The sequence below is a fragment of the Myzus persicae genome, unplaced genomic scaffold (assembly GCF_001856785.1).
Source record: "Myzus persicae strain clone G006 unplaced genomic scaffold, MPER_G0061.0, whole genome shotgun sequence".
NCBI lineage: Eukaryota > Metazoa > Arthropoda > Insecta > Hemiptera > Aphididae > Myzus > Myzus persicae.
The window spans coordinates 1-16,204 of NW_019103915.1; the positions used below are offsets into that span (position 1 = coordinate 1).

Sequence of the window (16,204 nt, forward strand, 5' to 3'; positions counted from 1 at the left end):
CTATAGTAAATCAAATTAATTATGTAACTTAAAAATGTAGAGATGACTGTTGTCTCTATTTCACGATTCGAACTCGACTGGGTGGCTATGCCAGTGATTTATATTATCGTACTCTACGTTCCTGTGTTCTGTCTACCTAAGCAAATTCATCAAGCGCGACATAAATGACGCGTCAGTAATCTGTAAATCGTTACACAACATTCATACGTATCCATATGACGGTTAAGCTCTTCATCATCTTCATATGCATCCATATGACGGTTCAACTCTACTTCATTTCCGTAATCACTCCAATCCATTTCCGACGGCTGCTCTCCAGAATGTCGAGTAGAAAGGTCTAACATGATAGGCGAAACTGTTGATTGAGAATCGATGGCCGGAAAAAGGTCGTTTCTCACCCTCAGTGAGCATGCTCTCGGTGTTGGTGACTGGAACATATCGGGTGAAGCTTCTTCCAGAAAAACAGGAGACAAAGATCGTGCCCAATTCTCCATCTGTGAAAGTCGTGGTGAAGGTGATGAAAATACTCTATACCAAACTTGATTTTCCACTTGCGTGTCCTGTTTGCTTGAATACCCACTATCACCAGATTGAGCCTAAATAATAATAATAATAATACAAATTTTATTTTATTTTTAAAATTATAAACTCACCATCTCATCATATCCGATAAAATTATGTACGTTGAGTTGAAGGAAAACTGGAGACTGAAGATCCGAATTTGGACTATCTCCCAAAGGTGATCCGGCCAAGCGTCTATGATACTCATCTCCTCCATACATCGATGTACTAGCTGATGAATTATTTGACATCTAAAAATTTGATTTATATGTAATTCTTAAATAATTTATGAAAAATGTAAAATACTCACGTTATTATCGATGATGATCTTTACAGTTGAAGAAAAAAAAAGCAAATCTTGTAGGTTTACACAAAATGGTAAATAAGAAACGTATATATTTAACAAACTAATAATAGACTGTGGTGTACCGTGTGTGGGTAAAATATATGTTGCGGGTCGTGAGAGTAGCTGTACGTTGTACGCATGAATGTGTGTGTCACAGTTAGCGGGGGTAAATTTATATATATTCCTACTGAATGTTGTTTTTCTAAAAATGTATAATAAATAAACAAGATGATGAGATGCAATAATATTAGTTTTAACAATTATTAGAAATGGATGGAAAATATTCTACCAAATTTCAGCTGTACTTGATCCAAAATTGATATTGCGATGATTTTCTAGAATAGTTAATTTGTCATAATCGTAATGTATACCTAAGGAATCTAAAAATACATTTTTGTCGACAATTTTATTTGTTTTTATAGGTAAATCATACTTATTTATTGTAATATTAATATTATTTTCTTCACATTTTAATTCTAATATCATATAAATTAAATTATTCCAATTAGTCACCTTGTTATGCATTATGCTTTTTATAGTAATTTTCTTCTTCCAGAAATCATGCCCATTATCGCAAATAATCCTGTACACTTTCTCGTACAGCTTGCGTAATAACACTTCGAATTCAAACCCTGAATATGTTGCAATATCATCTACATTATATCTACATTATATCATATTTACCAAATTTACGCCTTATAATTTCAAACCACTATTAACTAAATGATAATTGTTGCAAAAGTTACCCTTTTTTATCCTGCATTGCTTGCACAGGTTCAATATAGTGCAATTTACAACACATGTTGCTTCTAATTTCTCTTCCAACGATTTTTTTAAAACGATATGTAATATTTCATTGACTGAATAAAAAAAATGTATCATACCATACCATAATATAATATAATATATAATATAAAATATTCTTACATGATTGGAAATCCATTATGCAGTTAAAGACTCCTTGAATTAATTCCTCCTTGAGGAACACCAGAAGTTGCATCAATTATAACAGACTTACTACCATGAACATCAACAATTTGCTTACGATCTCGAAGATACGACTGAAACCAAGACAACAATGGTTCACCAAACCTAGAATTAAGCAAAACCTCAATTAGTAATGTATGATCAACTCGATCAAAAGCTTTGGAAAAATCCATATATATAACATCAACCTGTGAACGATTGTTAAATGCATCAAATACATAACTAGAAAACACAATGTTACAAGTGTTAGTTGACCGGCCAGGACGGAAACCGTGTTGTTCATCGATTAGGATTGAATTAACAGCAGGACTAATTGAGTTTAAGACTAAAGAGTCAAATAATTTAGCTATATGTCCTAATAATGAGATTGGACGATAGTTGGCAACATTCGACTTATCACCCGATTTATAAATAGGTTTTACAGTGCTAAGTTTTAAAATATCAGGATATATTCCTTCATCTAAGGATTTACGAAACAAAAGTGACAATGGGTAGGATAATACTGATTTTAACATATACGAAAATTCACCAGAAAGTCCATCAGGACCAATTGACTTGTCACCACTCAATTTAGATAAACCTGACTCAATCAAAGATAATTCAAAAAAGCAATTTCTAGGTAAATCATAGAATAAATGTGGGATAGTTGAATTATGATTAACACTGTGTTCAGTGTAAACAGAACAAACTGCTTAGCGAACAAATCTGAAACTTCTTTATCATTAGAGCTAGTTATATCATTAAAATGAACTGTTTTAGGTATGTCATTGCTTGATTTATTTTTCTTTATAAATTTCCAAAATACTTTGGGATTAGCACAGAGTTGTGATTCAGTACGTTCAATAAACTTTTTATAACAGTTTTTTGACATTAGTTTATACTTAGCACGGAGCAAAGAAAATTCACGATAGTTGAGAGGGTTACGAGAAGACTTAAAGATTGCATGGGCTCTTCTCTTTAAGAAAACTAAATCAATTAGGTCCTTGGAAAACCAAGAAGGAAAATTAGACTTAGTGTAATTAACATGAGGAACCCATTTCAGAATAGAAAAATGTAAAGCATCATAAAAAGTAGACATAGCTAAGTTAGCATCAAGATTAAGAAAAGTTTCACTCCAATTAAAAGAGCTTAAAAATTCTTTGATACGTGAGTAATCAGCTTTGTGAAAATTATAAAATGATTTAGATGTATTATATGAAGGTAGATTAGAAGTTAAAATAATGTCAATAGACAGTGATGGGTGATATTTATCTTCTGGAACCAATGGATCAGAAACAGAATTAATTTGTATATGATTACTATTAACAAAAATTAAATCTAACAAAGAACCATGAGTATTAAAAACATTGTTGACCTGAAAAAAATTTAGAAATGCAAAGGTTTCAGGGACACATTCAACAAAGGGACCTGGAGGAGAAATTTTAGAATATACTAGACCATGACTGTCATTGGACCAATAAATGTTAGGTAGATTAAAGTCTCCACGGAGGATAAAGTTTGCATTTACAAACGAGTTCATAGGCGTGCGCAATGGGGGGGGGCAGGGTGGGCAACTGCCCCCCCCCCCTGCGGGCCGAACTTTTTTGCAAATAAATATTACTTACCACTTGCGTAATCGTGTTCGAGAGTTTGTGACTGATATAAATTATAAATACGATAACAATTTACCACGAATCTGTGATATGGGAAAAATTATCAGTTCAGAATTATAGTTACCAATGATACCGACTGACAAGTTATATGTTATAAACCATGATTTTAAAGAGTTCTTTATAATGGGTCGCTACCTTTTGTTCCACAAAACATTTGTTCCAAAAAATATTTGTTCCAATGTTGTTATCAATATCCGTGGTTACAATTATAAAACAGAATATACAGATTATGTCGATAGCCGATAAGCGCAAATGAAAATATTAATATTGATTATTGGCGTTTGGTGACTATTGAGTTTTGATTTTTTGTCTATGCCATCGAGTATCGACTGAACATTGATTGGACAAATTTGTATACTTAATTTTAGTTTTATACTTTTATGTTTGCTTATTTATGCTTGACGAATCTATTTTACTTTTTTTGTATTAAAATTGTATTTGTATTCGTTTCTACTAAATGGCTCAAAACAAGCAGAATACATTGTTTGAATTTTTCAAACCAAAAGCTATTACTAAAAAATGTGAAGAAAGTAAGTAGAAACTCAAAGTTTTATTTGACTATTTGCTTAGGTATAGATTTACCATTTATTTCTTTGATATATGATATTAAGATTTTAGTTTACAATCAACTGTTATATATTTTATTTAAATGCGATTTCCTCATTCAATTAGGTATACAAGATACAACCATTCATTAATCATTAATTATATAACAGTCTTGTATTTTTATCAATAATTAAGTGTTAAATTTGTTGTTTGCTTACGGAACAATTGTTATTCACTTTAGATTGATATACATGCCAATGTAAAAGTACAAATGATAGCCTATAGATCTATTTTAATAAATTACTTGTATTCCAGACAAACCAATTTGTCATTATGATAATGAAACTACTTCTTGTACAAATATAAATGACCCAGATGACTCAATGCAAGAGGGAAGTACATCAGAAATAATTATTTACAAGTCATTAGGTATGTATTTATTTCATACTTAAAAATTCTGTTTCTAATCAGTGTTTTGTGTTGGCTGTTTGTGTTTTATGTTATAAATAATTATGTTCATGGTTTCTAACATAAAGTTTGTGTAAACGTGTAATGTATACAATTTCAATCTAAAAAGGTAATAAACTTTTATTTTTTTCTAATATACCTAAGTAATATGTAAATATAATTTGTCTAACAACACTGCGGTATAACATTTTTACTAGTAAAATATAGGTACCTACTTCCACTACATATTAGCAAGTAGGTAAAGAGGTAGCATTTTAAATTAATTTGTGATGTAGTTTAGTTATTGTATGCTTTTGCTTGATTGCTTTATGGAAATCTTTTCTTTTTTTTATTATGTTTTACTATTTTTCTAATTTTGTAAAAATATAACAATTTGTATTTGCATTAGAAATGCTATACTATGTTCTATATTAAAAGTTAGTGCATTTTTACAAACATCAGATATTAATTTACTAACTGCAATAGAACTAGTTGAGTCATTAAAGAAGTCTCTTGAAACGATGAGAAATTCTGAATCTGTTTTTAATAATATTTATAAAAAAGTTGAAAAAGTATGCGAAGTCAATGAAATTGTGATTCCATTGGTAAAGAAAAGGAAAGTTTCAAAAAAAGTTGATATTTATTCTAATACACAACATTTCATTGATACTAAGGCAGAAGAAATGAGGATTACAGTTTATAACGTAACATTAGATGAAATGATTAATGGTATTAATATTAGGTTTAGCCAAGAAACTTTGGATATGATAAAAAGTGTTGGCAATTTATTAGAATTGAATGTTGATGATAATGATATCACCATATTAACAAAAACTTTTAACCTGGAAGCTGAAGTGTTAAAAAGTGAAGTGAATCTACTTAAACACACAAACAATCTACCTAAAAGTGATAAAAAAAAATGTGACACATGGATAAGCTGGCTAACAGAAATTGGCAGTGGAAGAGAAACTATTTTTAATAATATATTCAAAACTTTAAAAACTTTTGTTACTATTCCAGTTACCAGTTGTTCATGTGAACGAACATTTTCAAAATTAAGTTTAGTTAAAACAAAGTTACGTAGTACAATGCAACAAGAGAGACTAGATGGACTATTAACAATGTTCATTGAACAAAAATTGGCATATAATATAAATGTTGATGATGTGATTCAACAATTTAAAATATTAACTCCCTCCGACAGAAGAATGGTGCTATAAAATTTAAATTCTTAATAATCATACAACTCAACAACTGTATTTTATAGTTATTAGAACATTTTGTTTTTATAATATTAACATATATTTGTACATAAACATGTAATACATATAATACATTACGTAATACAGATGATATTGATGAATACATGTTATAACTTATATTAATGAAGTAACCCTATTTATATCTTCTCCTAAAAAATATTTTGACATGATAGTGAAAAAAATTTGCCCCCCCTGCCAATAAGGTCTGCGCACGCTTATGAACGAGTTAACCAACTCTTCAACTGTACCAGTATAATTTGCATAGGATATATCAGGAGAATTGGGAGGAAAATAAAAACCAACAACTATAAAAAGTTCATTGTTAATACTAAAGCTAATAAACAGGTCTTCAATATTGTTACAGCTAATAGGAATAATTTTTGAGGGGAAATCAATGTGTATTGCAATAAGTACTTCACCAAATCTTGAACAAGAACTGGTTAAGCTATTTTTGTCACATCTATAAATAATATAATTATCAAAACCTAATTCAGGATCATAAATATCCGGATTAAGCCAAGTTTCAGTTAAGATTATAAATACAAAATTATTACTGGCTACATTACATTTAAGGGTTGATAATTTGGTTCGTAGACCACGGCAATTTTGGTAGTAACCAGTAAGAGTAGATTGAGTATTAACAGGAGGAATATTTGCAACACATTTATTATGTTTATGCTTATTAATAAATTCAAAACAGTAATCAATAGTGGAAGAAGCTTGGCGACACATGTAGCATAAGAGGTCGACGTTAAGACATGAGTGTTGGCAGTCAGTTGAAATAAATGGAAATTCGACTAGTCAGTTACTTTTCGTGACAACAGATGAGGTAGTATTAGTCTTGGAAACAGATCTATTAGTAACTGGAGCAATAGAAGGTATCCCATTCCTGTATTTGACCATAATATTGGATTCACCATTCTTTTTACGTTCATCAAGTTCAGTATAAACACGACGTATATGTTTTCTTTCCAATAGAGTACGATCACGTACAACAGCAATAGGAATAGAATGAGATCTAGCATTACGCTTATAAACAATGAACTCATTAATAAAAGTAGAAGCAAACTCTTTAGAAGGAAAAATGACTTTTAACGGCCTCACTTTAATGCTTCCTCCAACACCAAGCCTAAATAATTTAACCTCTGGGGGGAGAGATAACGTTAATAGTCGGGCAGTATCCGATAGCCTTTTTAAATCATCAGCTATTCTGGTATTTGCTAAAGAAGCCGTAGATTCAGGAAGTCCGTGTACAATAAGACTATATGAACATTAGCCCCGTTCAGTTAGCTCATGCAAGAGTTGAGGCATAGTATCACAGTCTATCTAATGTGGTTTAATTGATTGAATGATGTGATTCAAGATTAGTAGCACGATTTTTTAGAGAAGCTAGATCTTCACGAAGAAGTTTGTTTTCAAACCGCAATTCACTAATTACAGAAAATAACTGGTCAACGCTCGATTTTAACTTACCGAATTCTTTATTCTGGGACGAGAGAAGAGATTTACCATGTGATAAAGTCTCTTCTTGAGCATTTTTGATACTAAACATTACCTTGTTGAATTCATCGGTCGGTTGATTCTATGAAATCAGCTTAGGATTTTGTGAGTTTAAATTTGTTGAAGGCAGTCTTCTTTGATTTTATAGATTCATTACATTGAGAGTTCCACTATGGAACTGGAGTCTTTTTTCCTGAGAATATAGATTGTCCTATTGTTAGGTTCGCTATTTCAAGTATAACATTTGTGAAATGTTGTGTATCTTCATTTAAATTATTTATTTTTGGTTTTTCAAGTTCAGTTGAATTTATCTTTTGTTCTAAGAGGGATGTGAATAGATTCCAATCAGCAGTGTTTAGTTTCCATTTTGGTTTGCCTACTTGAATGTCTTCTGTATTTCTGTACGTTAATTTCGTGATTATGGGCAAGTGGTCGCTTCCATATGCACGAGAAAAGGTATCCCATGTAAGGTGAGGGGCAAAAGAAGGTATTGTGAATGTTACGTCAAGAGCTGATTGTGTACCGGATGCTGTTCCAAAATGAGTGGGTTTACCGTTGTTCAGAGTAATTATGTTTTCAGAATCTATGACCGATTCGATTATTTTCCCTCTTGTGTTTGTAGTAATGCAGCCCCATATTTGGTTATGACTGTTGAAGTCACCTAGGAGAATGAACGGCGGAAGGAGTTGTTGAATTATCAGGTATTGTCTTTACTTATATTTATTAAATTGATCATAACTAATATTTAAAGCCTTAAGCCCTTTAATTCGTATTAAGTGTGAATCACATAGGGAAAATATACTCGTACTCGCGTCTCATCACATTCACACTGCATCGCTGCTGATAAATCTCAGTACCGCAATGCAATCGGCCAAGTCGTCGAGTGTTGAACGCTGAACACTCGCTGCTCGCATGCGAATTAAGTTCATGACAATTCTACTTTTGTCGTTACTTTCTGGCTCTTATATACTCTCTAGAAAGAGATATCGAGTTGTGTTATCGACATGACCAGAAAAATCACTTTATGAGCTAACAACTAAAGCCCAGCGACTAGCATTAACTACTACATGTCATATTTTGTGGTGTCTAGTAATTAGTCAGTAGCAGGTCATCGCAACTGACCGAGCAATCAAGTTTTATACAAAAGGAAGTCATAATAATAATACATCAAGTGTAATCGGACTAGTCGCTATTCAGAATAAACACTCACGACATGGTTCGCTGACAAGCAGCGAGTAAATTCGCTAATGTAATTTAAGCTAACAAACATATTATTATGATAATAAAAGTAAATGTAAGATTTTAATTAAAAAAACTTCTGGTCAATAGTAGGATGTGATTGTAATTTAGTTTTTGTAATTTCTAAAATTATAAACGAATATCATAAATCCAGATATCAGTGAAGGGCGATGGTAATGAGTAATGACTAATGGCAAATTATGCTGTAATTAGATTTTGTTATAATCTACAAATCATAATTGTATACTAATACAGTACACCGGTGTAAACAGCATTATACATTTTTATATTATAAAATAATGAATTTCAATAAAAATTAATTATTTCACTGATAAACTTACAACGTATTAATGTAGGTATTACAAAATAAATAATATCTGGGTAATCATAATTCATATTTCATAGCCAATTTAAATATTTACTATAGCAATAACAATATTATTAACCAACTATTCAGTTGGGTTACCTTATAACTATTCCACTAGAAAATAATTTTCATACTTCCTTTAGCAATGTACATTTTTAAAACCCACATAAATAATGTACTACAAAACTACTGTATTTATTAACCATAATGTCCTAACACAAACTACCAATTTTATATAAAAAAAATATGTATTCAATATTGTATCAAGTTTAATGTTGTTTTTTAATCCATTTACAAAGGTTATAAATATTTATTTTTTCAAAATAATTCTATAAAAATAAAGTATACTATAAATTTTTATAAATCACACAATGGTAATAAATAAGAATTATAGATAAATTATGTATCAGTAGGCTGTAGCACCAAAGTTTTGAAAATGTGGTTGGACAGTTTCAAAACTTTGTGGCCTCTATATCTTAATTATTTAATATAAGGGTAGCTTACTGCCTAATACACATAGAGGTACTCATAATCATAATACACGTGCTCATAATAAAGTTAACAAACATGGACTTTGGTGTCTCTACAGGTAGGTACAATTAAAGCTAATCTTGTTAAAAATTAGTTAACAAATTGAATCATTACTTACCATAGTATGTCTTAAAATATTGAAATTACCGCCATGTGTATGAAATTTGAATCCCTCCCATTCCGGAACAATGAAAGAGTGAATTTTTGCCAACTGCTTATGAAGAGATCCAGCAGAATATGTCAACATTGCATCAGCAAATTTCTCTAATGTATAAGATGTATATGCAGGATTTACATTTTTTTAGTTCTAATCTTTTTCTTCATATTTATACTCTAAATAAACATAATATAAAAACACAGTAAACTGAAGAGGGCTAAACCTGAATTACATTTTTAAATGTACCTAATAAATTGTTTTTAAATTTAGTATTAAAAAAATAACATCATTGCTATTAAAAGCTATACAGATATAATTTGTACAATAAATAAATGAGAAGTGTATCTACATATCAAGTTATAGATAAACAGGATAAAACAACACTTATTTAAATCTCGTACAAGCAAACCTTGTTATTGTAATAAGTAATTTAGAAATAATAATTTATCAGAACCCATAAACATTTTGTAGATTATATTATAGTTGATACTTTACTAAGAGTTCTTTTCAATATTCTTCTCTTTTATTTTGTTTTTTTAATTATTATTTAAGTATTTTGTGGTTGCCATAGCAATTATAAAACACGGGAAAACAATAAATATTTATAAAGCTTTAACATATAGTACAATAGACTACCCAATAGAGGATAGTATTGTAATTTGCATATATTTTATATGCATCAATACAAAACATACAAATCTTAACAAAATTATTGAAATCCAATAAATTAGATCTGGAGTAATATTTAAACAATTTGAATTACTATTTACCTACCTGATAATAATTGTTTGTATTATTTTAAAGTTTACAATTTCAAGGCAATTTTACAGTTACACCTATAAAGCAGTGTCACAAATTGTATTTTGTATACCTAGGTTCCATATGAATTTATCAATAGAAAAATATTATGAACCTATAAACAAGGCAATGTTTTAAACATGCTCTCTCCAGTTTTGTGTTTAAATAATGAATAATATTTTTAAACTGTAATTTTTAGAATTTTTTAATGTAATTAAAGATATTTTCAAACTTTTAGATTTTTCACAACATATAGAGGATCTTGTGGCAATATCAACGTTGATTTTTCTAATGAGAACCTAGGTACATACAAATCGTAAATCAGATTATTTTTCTGAAAATATTGACATGTTGTAATTGAAATTAAGTTTTTGAGTTATTTTTCATTAAATAATTAGGATAATAGTCCATTAAAAAAAATTGTAAATGGATACAAGCTCAATAATTATAAAGTATGGAATTCCTATAGACTAAATTATCCTTAGTATTTGTGTAATATAACTCAGAAACTTTTCATTAAAATGTCTATAATAAGACGTTAACATTTTCAGAAAAATTGTATGATGACTGATTCAAAATTTACACTAAAAGATGTAGGTTCTCATTTGAAAAATCAAAATTGATATGGCCACAAAATAATCATAATAATCCTTATGAAAAATCTAAGTGTTTGAAAATATTAGAATTTTTAATAATTTAACCATACAAGTGAGGTGAGTATGTGTAAAAAATTACCTTGTACATAATTTTGATTTAAAAATAATGATCAATATTATTATTGAACGTAAACTGTCAAGACCATAGTAATTAAATCGGAAAGGAACCAAAACCAATAAAATACTTTCTATTTGGTACTTAAAGGGGTTATAAAAAAAAATAACAACCTACATCTCCCATTACTCTTGTGATTTTTTATTAAGTAAGAACAATTAAATTTGTATCCAGAAATATTATGATCAGAACTCTTATTTCACGCAATAATATAGGTAAATAAGTAATACACACCTTCCATAGTACTAAAATCATTTTCAATCTATCTAACAGACTCCACAAGTTCATTAATTTGCATTCCATTCAAAACAGCATCAGACATAGATTGCAACCTTTTAAGACTAACCAACGTCATAGTCCTGATGTCGTTTGTTTCCTTTTGGGTCATTTGCACGAGGTGAGTGATATGTCCAAAGTAAGATAAAATCTTGTGTTTTTTTTTTTTGTGAACCACACGAGTGGAGTATTTTCACTGCCCAAACGTTCTTCCACCTTATCAGCAACCTCCCATGACTTGCTGACGAAATCAAACACTTTGGTAGTCAACTCAAAGACATCATCAACTTCATAAAATGACACACCACTGCTAATCGGAATCAATAACACCGCACACACCAATAGGTAATTGAAATCCATGACAATATTTTCCAGACAGTGATGCAGTAAATTTAATACATTTGATCGCAATAGAGCACATGCGTGACTGAACACTCAACAGTCAATACATTCGAGGAATAAAGAAGAGTACTTAGTAATAATTATTATATTTCCCGAATCGGCAAAAATACGACTGATAAAAATGTTGATTTTATTATTTATATGTATTCTTTTTACGACGGTCAAACAAACGCCTTTGTCACGAATAATTTACGACGAAATGAATAACCATCGACAGTCCACAATCAACATAATATGAGCGTACAAGGTCGCAGGGAGAGGAAGCAAAAAAAAAATGAATAATAGGTACGGACTATTTTTTTTTTCAAAGAAGACACACACGTCGCTCCGCTCCACATATATATAAATAATGACACATCACACATGCGTCATGCACATGCCACATATTATTATCTTTAACGACACTCACACTACAACTGACGAGTGACGACTGCACAGTGCACAGTGCACAACAGTCAACAGCCGCAACGACAGAACGCCGCCAAAACAAACTACTATAGTCTATAACAGCAACTTACTTTGTAACTGCTGACTATTGACTATTGTAATTGTCTAATACTCTTATATTGTCTATATAGGCAGATGTAGCTACAAACTTGAAACTACTATAATATTAGCTGGTATAAGCCTACCACAATATGCGTAGATAAATTATTGATATTATATTTACTGTTTAATAATAATATTATCAGTCTTGCATGTTATCACTCGTCATAACTCTATTATTATTGTTAACATTATAATTTATAATAGGTAGTCTACCAAAAAGTCCGAAGTAAGAAACTAAGACCACAGACTTTTGACTTGAGATTTCCATGGGCGGATAGGCCCATCGAGAGATCGGAATTTTCCCGGTAGACCCCCATTAATATTATACTCAGAGGCCCAAATCCAAAAAAATAAAAAAGAAACAATAATAACTTGAAAGTAAATTTTATAATACTGGCCGGCGCCCGAGAGGCTGTACAGTATTACCTACTGTGTATTTGTAATATTTGTATACTCCATTAGGGCCCCTAGGGGCCTCAGTATAAACTCGTAGATACCCGTATAAATACATACCTATGTATTTTGTTGTATGTACTATTGTGCTAAAACTAATTAATGTATAAAATGTAAATATAAATAAATATAATCGATGTTCGAATAACGAAAATAAACAACCATAGTAATAATTAATTTTTCGAATAGTGAGAGCTAAGTATGACGTATCTACTATCTACGTTTATATACATATCTCTGTGACTCTGTATCGTAATAAATTCGATTTTTTTAAACAATGCGTATTAATATGAATGTCTGAAATATAATTTTCTCTTACATCAACAAATAAACAGTATAAACTATAAAGTAGCAAGTACAATAATATCATTTACCTGTTATTATTTCTCACTCTATGTCCTATTTTATTATTTAAATTTGATCAAGACGTGTTATTATTTTTATTCTACTTTTCCAATTGGCTATTGTAACAGTGGCTTTTTGCTAATTGTGTTTTAATTTATTAAATAATATATTTGATGATAATTATTAATTATGTCTAAACGAAATTTTAAAAGTGGGGCTTCAAAAAGAAAAAGAATGGATCCAGATTTGTTAAGCAAATGTGCCAACGATAAAACTCAAAAAAATAAAAATTGTTTATACACAATATCTAGGCGCTAGGTTTATGTGGCCCTAATAAATATATCCCGGTAAAAAAAAATACCTATCCATCAAAATCTCAGACTTCTATAGTAGGTATGTCTGAGGGTGAAAATGTCTGTGGTTAAAAAGTCCATGGTGAAAAGTCCGGCACATATTATTATTAGGTAAAAGGAAAAATATGATGTGGTGCACCATGCACCATGCACCATGCACAATCAGTGTTCCAATTACCGAATGGCTAGTACTAAATATTAATAAGCATTTAAATTATGTACATGAATTTACCAGATTTTACCTGATAAAATAATATAGTCTTGTAGGTATCAATATCGGCAATAACTATTTTTGTTGGATTTTGAACACTGCTTAACTTTTGAGAACATGAAATAATCAAATACTATTGCTTTTATCTTAATTATCTTGTACCTATATAATATCCATATAATATGTGTAATCTATAGCTACTAGGTAGTAGGTAACTGAATAATAAAATTGTTATTGTTGTCAATTCTCAATACTCTGTATAGTTTATTAGTTTATTGTTCAAAATATTGTTACCTACCTAGTTGATAAGTGCTCTATACATTACGCTACATATAGTTTGTTTAATGTTGAACATATCTGTTTATATTATTAATCTATCTTGTTTATTATCTTTACAAATCGAAATTTCTTTTGCCGCATGTACACATGTAATTGTGGAGCTATAAGTCTTAAACTGAAAGCAGTGAAAGCTAATACAAATAAATAAAAATAAAAATGTTAAACAGAAAATGGCAGAAAGGTAAAATTTGTTTTAATATTATAGATGCTTATAAAAATACAATTTTTGGAAAAATATTTTTATATAATGACAAAAAAGTATATGATTAAGTTTTTTTTATTATTTCTCGCTATATTAATTTTAGTTTAATAGTCAAGGCTAATATTATATCTTTATCTAATCGATAGATTAGATAGTTACGAATTAAATATTCTTAAAAGTCCCATTCTTAGTTTTTATTTTAAATATTCTTATAAGTCATAAACGGTACACAGAATTTTTATTTTAGGCTTTGTAAACTAAATTTATAATACCCAATAGTATTTTCTAATGGTTTATATGGTATAATATTAACTAGAGGTTTTTTTTTATTTTTAAAAATTCTTATACAACTACGGAGGCTTCTGGTAAACGTGTCTCTACCGCCAACACCGTGTAGGCTGCTAGGCCTAAAAAAGCTAGGATGGAAATGGTGAAGACCCTTGGGCTTGTGGAAATTTCGTCATCGGGAAGTAGAACAATAGTGTGGTACTACGCCAAAAATTTAAATAGTACCGAAAATTATTCCGTGTTTCTCCGTTCACTCATGCCCGAGTTGAAAAATGTATTAAAAACACGAGTACAACAAGGTGCTATAAAATTTAATTTGAATCTCGAGGCCACCTACAGCCTACCAAGCGTGCTCAATTCACTGGAGAATAGGGCATTTAAAACATCGGCGGTCAAAATTTTTCCAGAGAGCAATATTACCGAGATATTGGAGAGAGCGTATATTAAGTTGTTAGTTGAGGAGGATTTATATCGTGGTAGAGGTAGCGGTTTCAGGCTGCATACTGTCGATGGGTTATTGCTGGCTGTATATAAATATACCCCGATAGGCGGCTCGATATGTATCGATCTACCTCAATCTATAAAAGAGAACAAGGAACAAGAAAAAACACATCAAGAGTGTACAGTGTGTAATCTATGTAAGTGCAATATAGTGGTGGTCGATAAAGTTAGAGATCATGACCATCCATCGGGCAAATTTAGGCAAACCCTGTGCTTTAGTGTAACTTGGCGTTAAAGCAGCCTACATTTGTCCCGGTATTTTTTCATAATCTGTCAAACTATGATTCCCACTATATAATTTCCCAACTTCGTTTCGACTCAAACTCTATTACCGTTATACCGAACAGTGAAGAAAATTCATATCTTTTTCAAAGTATGTGAGTAATAAATTTACAGTTCGGTTTATTGATATGTTTAGGTTTATGGCGACAAGCTTAGTGAAATTAACTGCTAACATGATTACACCAATATTTAAAAACTTCCGTGAGACAGCTAAACATTTTGCCACGGAAGAAATGCTACTTGTAACTCATAAGGGGGTACACCTTTACGAGTACATTGACAGTTGGGGCAAGTTGGAGAAGACGAGATTACCGAGGAAGAGGGACTTTTATAGTACGTTGGCCGAGTCAGAGATAAAGGAGTCTGAATACACGCATGCAAAGGAGGTAATATAGTTACATAGTTATTCGTGTATTTAATATTTATATATTAACATTTTTGTATGTTATAGGTCTGGGACCACTTCGATTGTAAGACTTTGGGCGACTATAGTGATTTGTACTTGAAAATTGATGTGTTGCTGCTGGCTGACGTATTCGAGAACTTTAGGGATTTGTGTATGATGACATATAATCTGGATGCAGCTCATTATCACACTGCCCCTGGCTTAAGTTTTGATGTCATGCTCAAATATGCAGGGGAAAAGTTGGATTACGACATGTTGCTGATGTTTGAGAAAGGTTAGTACATCATAATTATTTTGTATTGTATATATTATATCATGTATATTTTTCCTTTAAAGGTATTAGTGATGGATTGGTGCAGGCGAGCATGAGGCATGCGAAGGCGAATAATCAGAAAGCACCGGGGTACATAAGTCGAAGTCGAAATCGTGGCTT

General features: G+C 30.7%; 3 protein-coding genes and 1 long non-coding RNA gene across 4 annotated transcripts; 1 reads left to right on the top strand and 3 right to left on the bottom strand.

The window, feature by feature from the left end:
• Positions 1 to 29: 29 nt before the first annotated feature.
• On the bottom strand, positions 30 to 1,301 carry LOC111036285. The gene is made up of 3 exons (XM_022318279.1): positions 872 to 1,301; positions 654 to 812; positions 30 to 596 (listed from the first exon to the last, which is right to left on the bottom strand). Exons 2-3 carry the CDS (start codon positions 810 to 812, stop codon positions 150 to 152), a joined length of 606 nt encoding a protein of 201 aa, XP_022173971.1. The 5' UTR covers positions 872 to 1,301; the 3' UTR covers positions 30 to 149.
• Positions 1,302 to 1,857: 556 nt separating this feature from the next.
• LOC111036282 lies at positions 1,858 to 3,413 on the bottom strand. The gene is made up of 3 exons (XM_022318275.1): positions 3,327 to 3,413; positions 2,584 to 3,248; positions 1,858 to 2,509 (listed from the first exon to the last, which is right to left on the bottom strand). The coding sequence occupies exons 1-3, from the start codon at positions 3,411 to 3,413 to the stop codon at positions 1,858 to 1,860; spliced, it is 1,404 nt and encodes a 467-aa protein (XP_022173967.1).
• Positions 3,414 to 9,563: 6,150 nt separating this feature from the next.
• Positions 9,564 to 12,257, bottom strand: LOC111036283. The gene is made up of 2 exons (XR_002604755.1): positions 11,399 to 12,257; positions 9,564 to 9,771 (listed from the first exon to the last, which is right to left on the bottom strand). It is a non-coding gene; the product is annotated as an uncharacterized LOC111036283 (long non-coding RNA).
• A 2,458-nt stretch (positions 12,258 to 14,715) lies between these two features.
• LOC111036275 lies at positions 14,716 to 15,318 on the top strand. The gene has a single exon (XM_022318261.1). It carries the CDS (start codon positions 14,716 to 14,718, stop codon positions 15,316 to 15,318), a length of 603 nt encoding a protein of 200 aa, XP_022173953.1.
• Positions 15,319 to 16,204: the final 886 nt, after the last annotated feature.

Coding starts and splice junctions, on each gene's coding strand:
- LOC111036285 (XM_022318279.1), bottom strand. CDS start 812: ATGTCAAATAATTCATCAGCTAGTACATCGATGTATGGAGGAGATGAG. Junction 597..653: donor TTATCGGATATGATGAGATG/GTGAGTTTATAA, acceptor ATTATTATTTAG/GCTCAATCTGGTGATAGTGG.
- LOC111036282 (XM_022318275.1), bottom strand. CDS start 3,413: ATGAACTCGTTTGTAAATGCAAACTTTATCCTCCGTGGAGACTTTAAT. Junction 3,249..3,326: donor CCAATGACAGTCATGGTCTA/GTATATTCTAAA, acceptor AATTTTTTTCAG/GTCAACAATGTTTTTAATAC. Junction 2,510..2,583: donor TCAGATTTGTTCGCTAAGCA/GTTTGTTCTGTT, acceptor TGATTTACCTAG/AAATTGCTTTTTTGAATTAT.
- LOC111036275 (XM_022318261.1), top strand. CDS start 14,716: ATGGAAATGGTGAAGACCCTTGGGCTTGTGGAAATTTCGTCATCGGGA.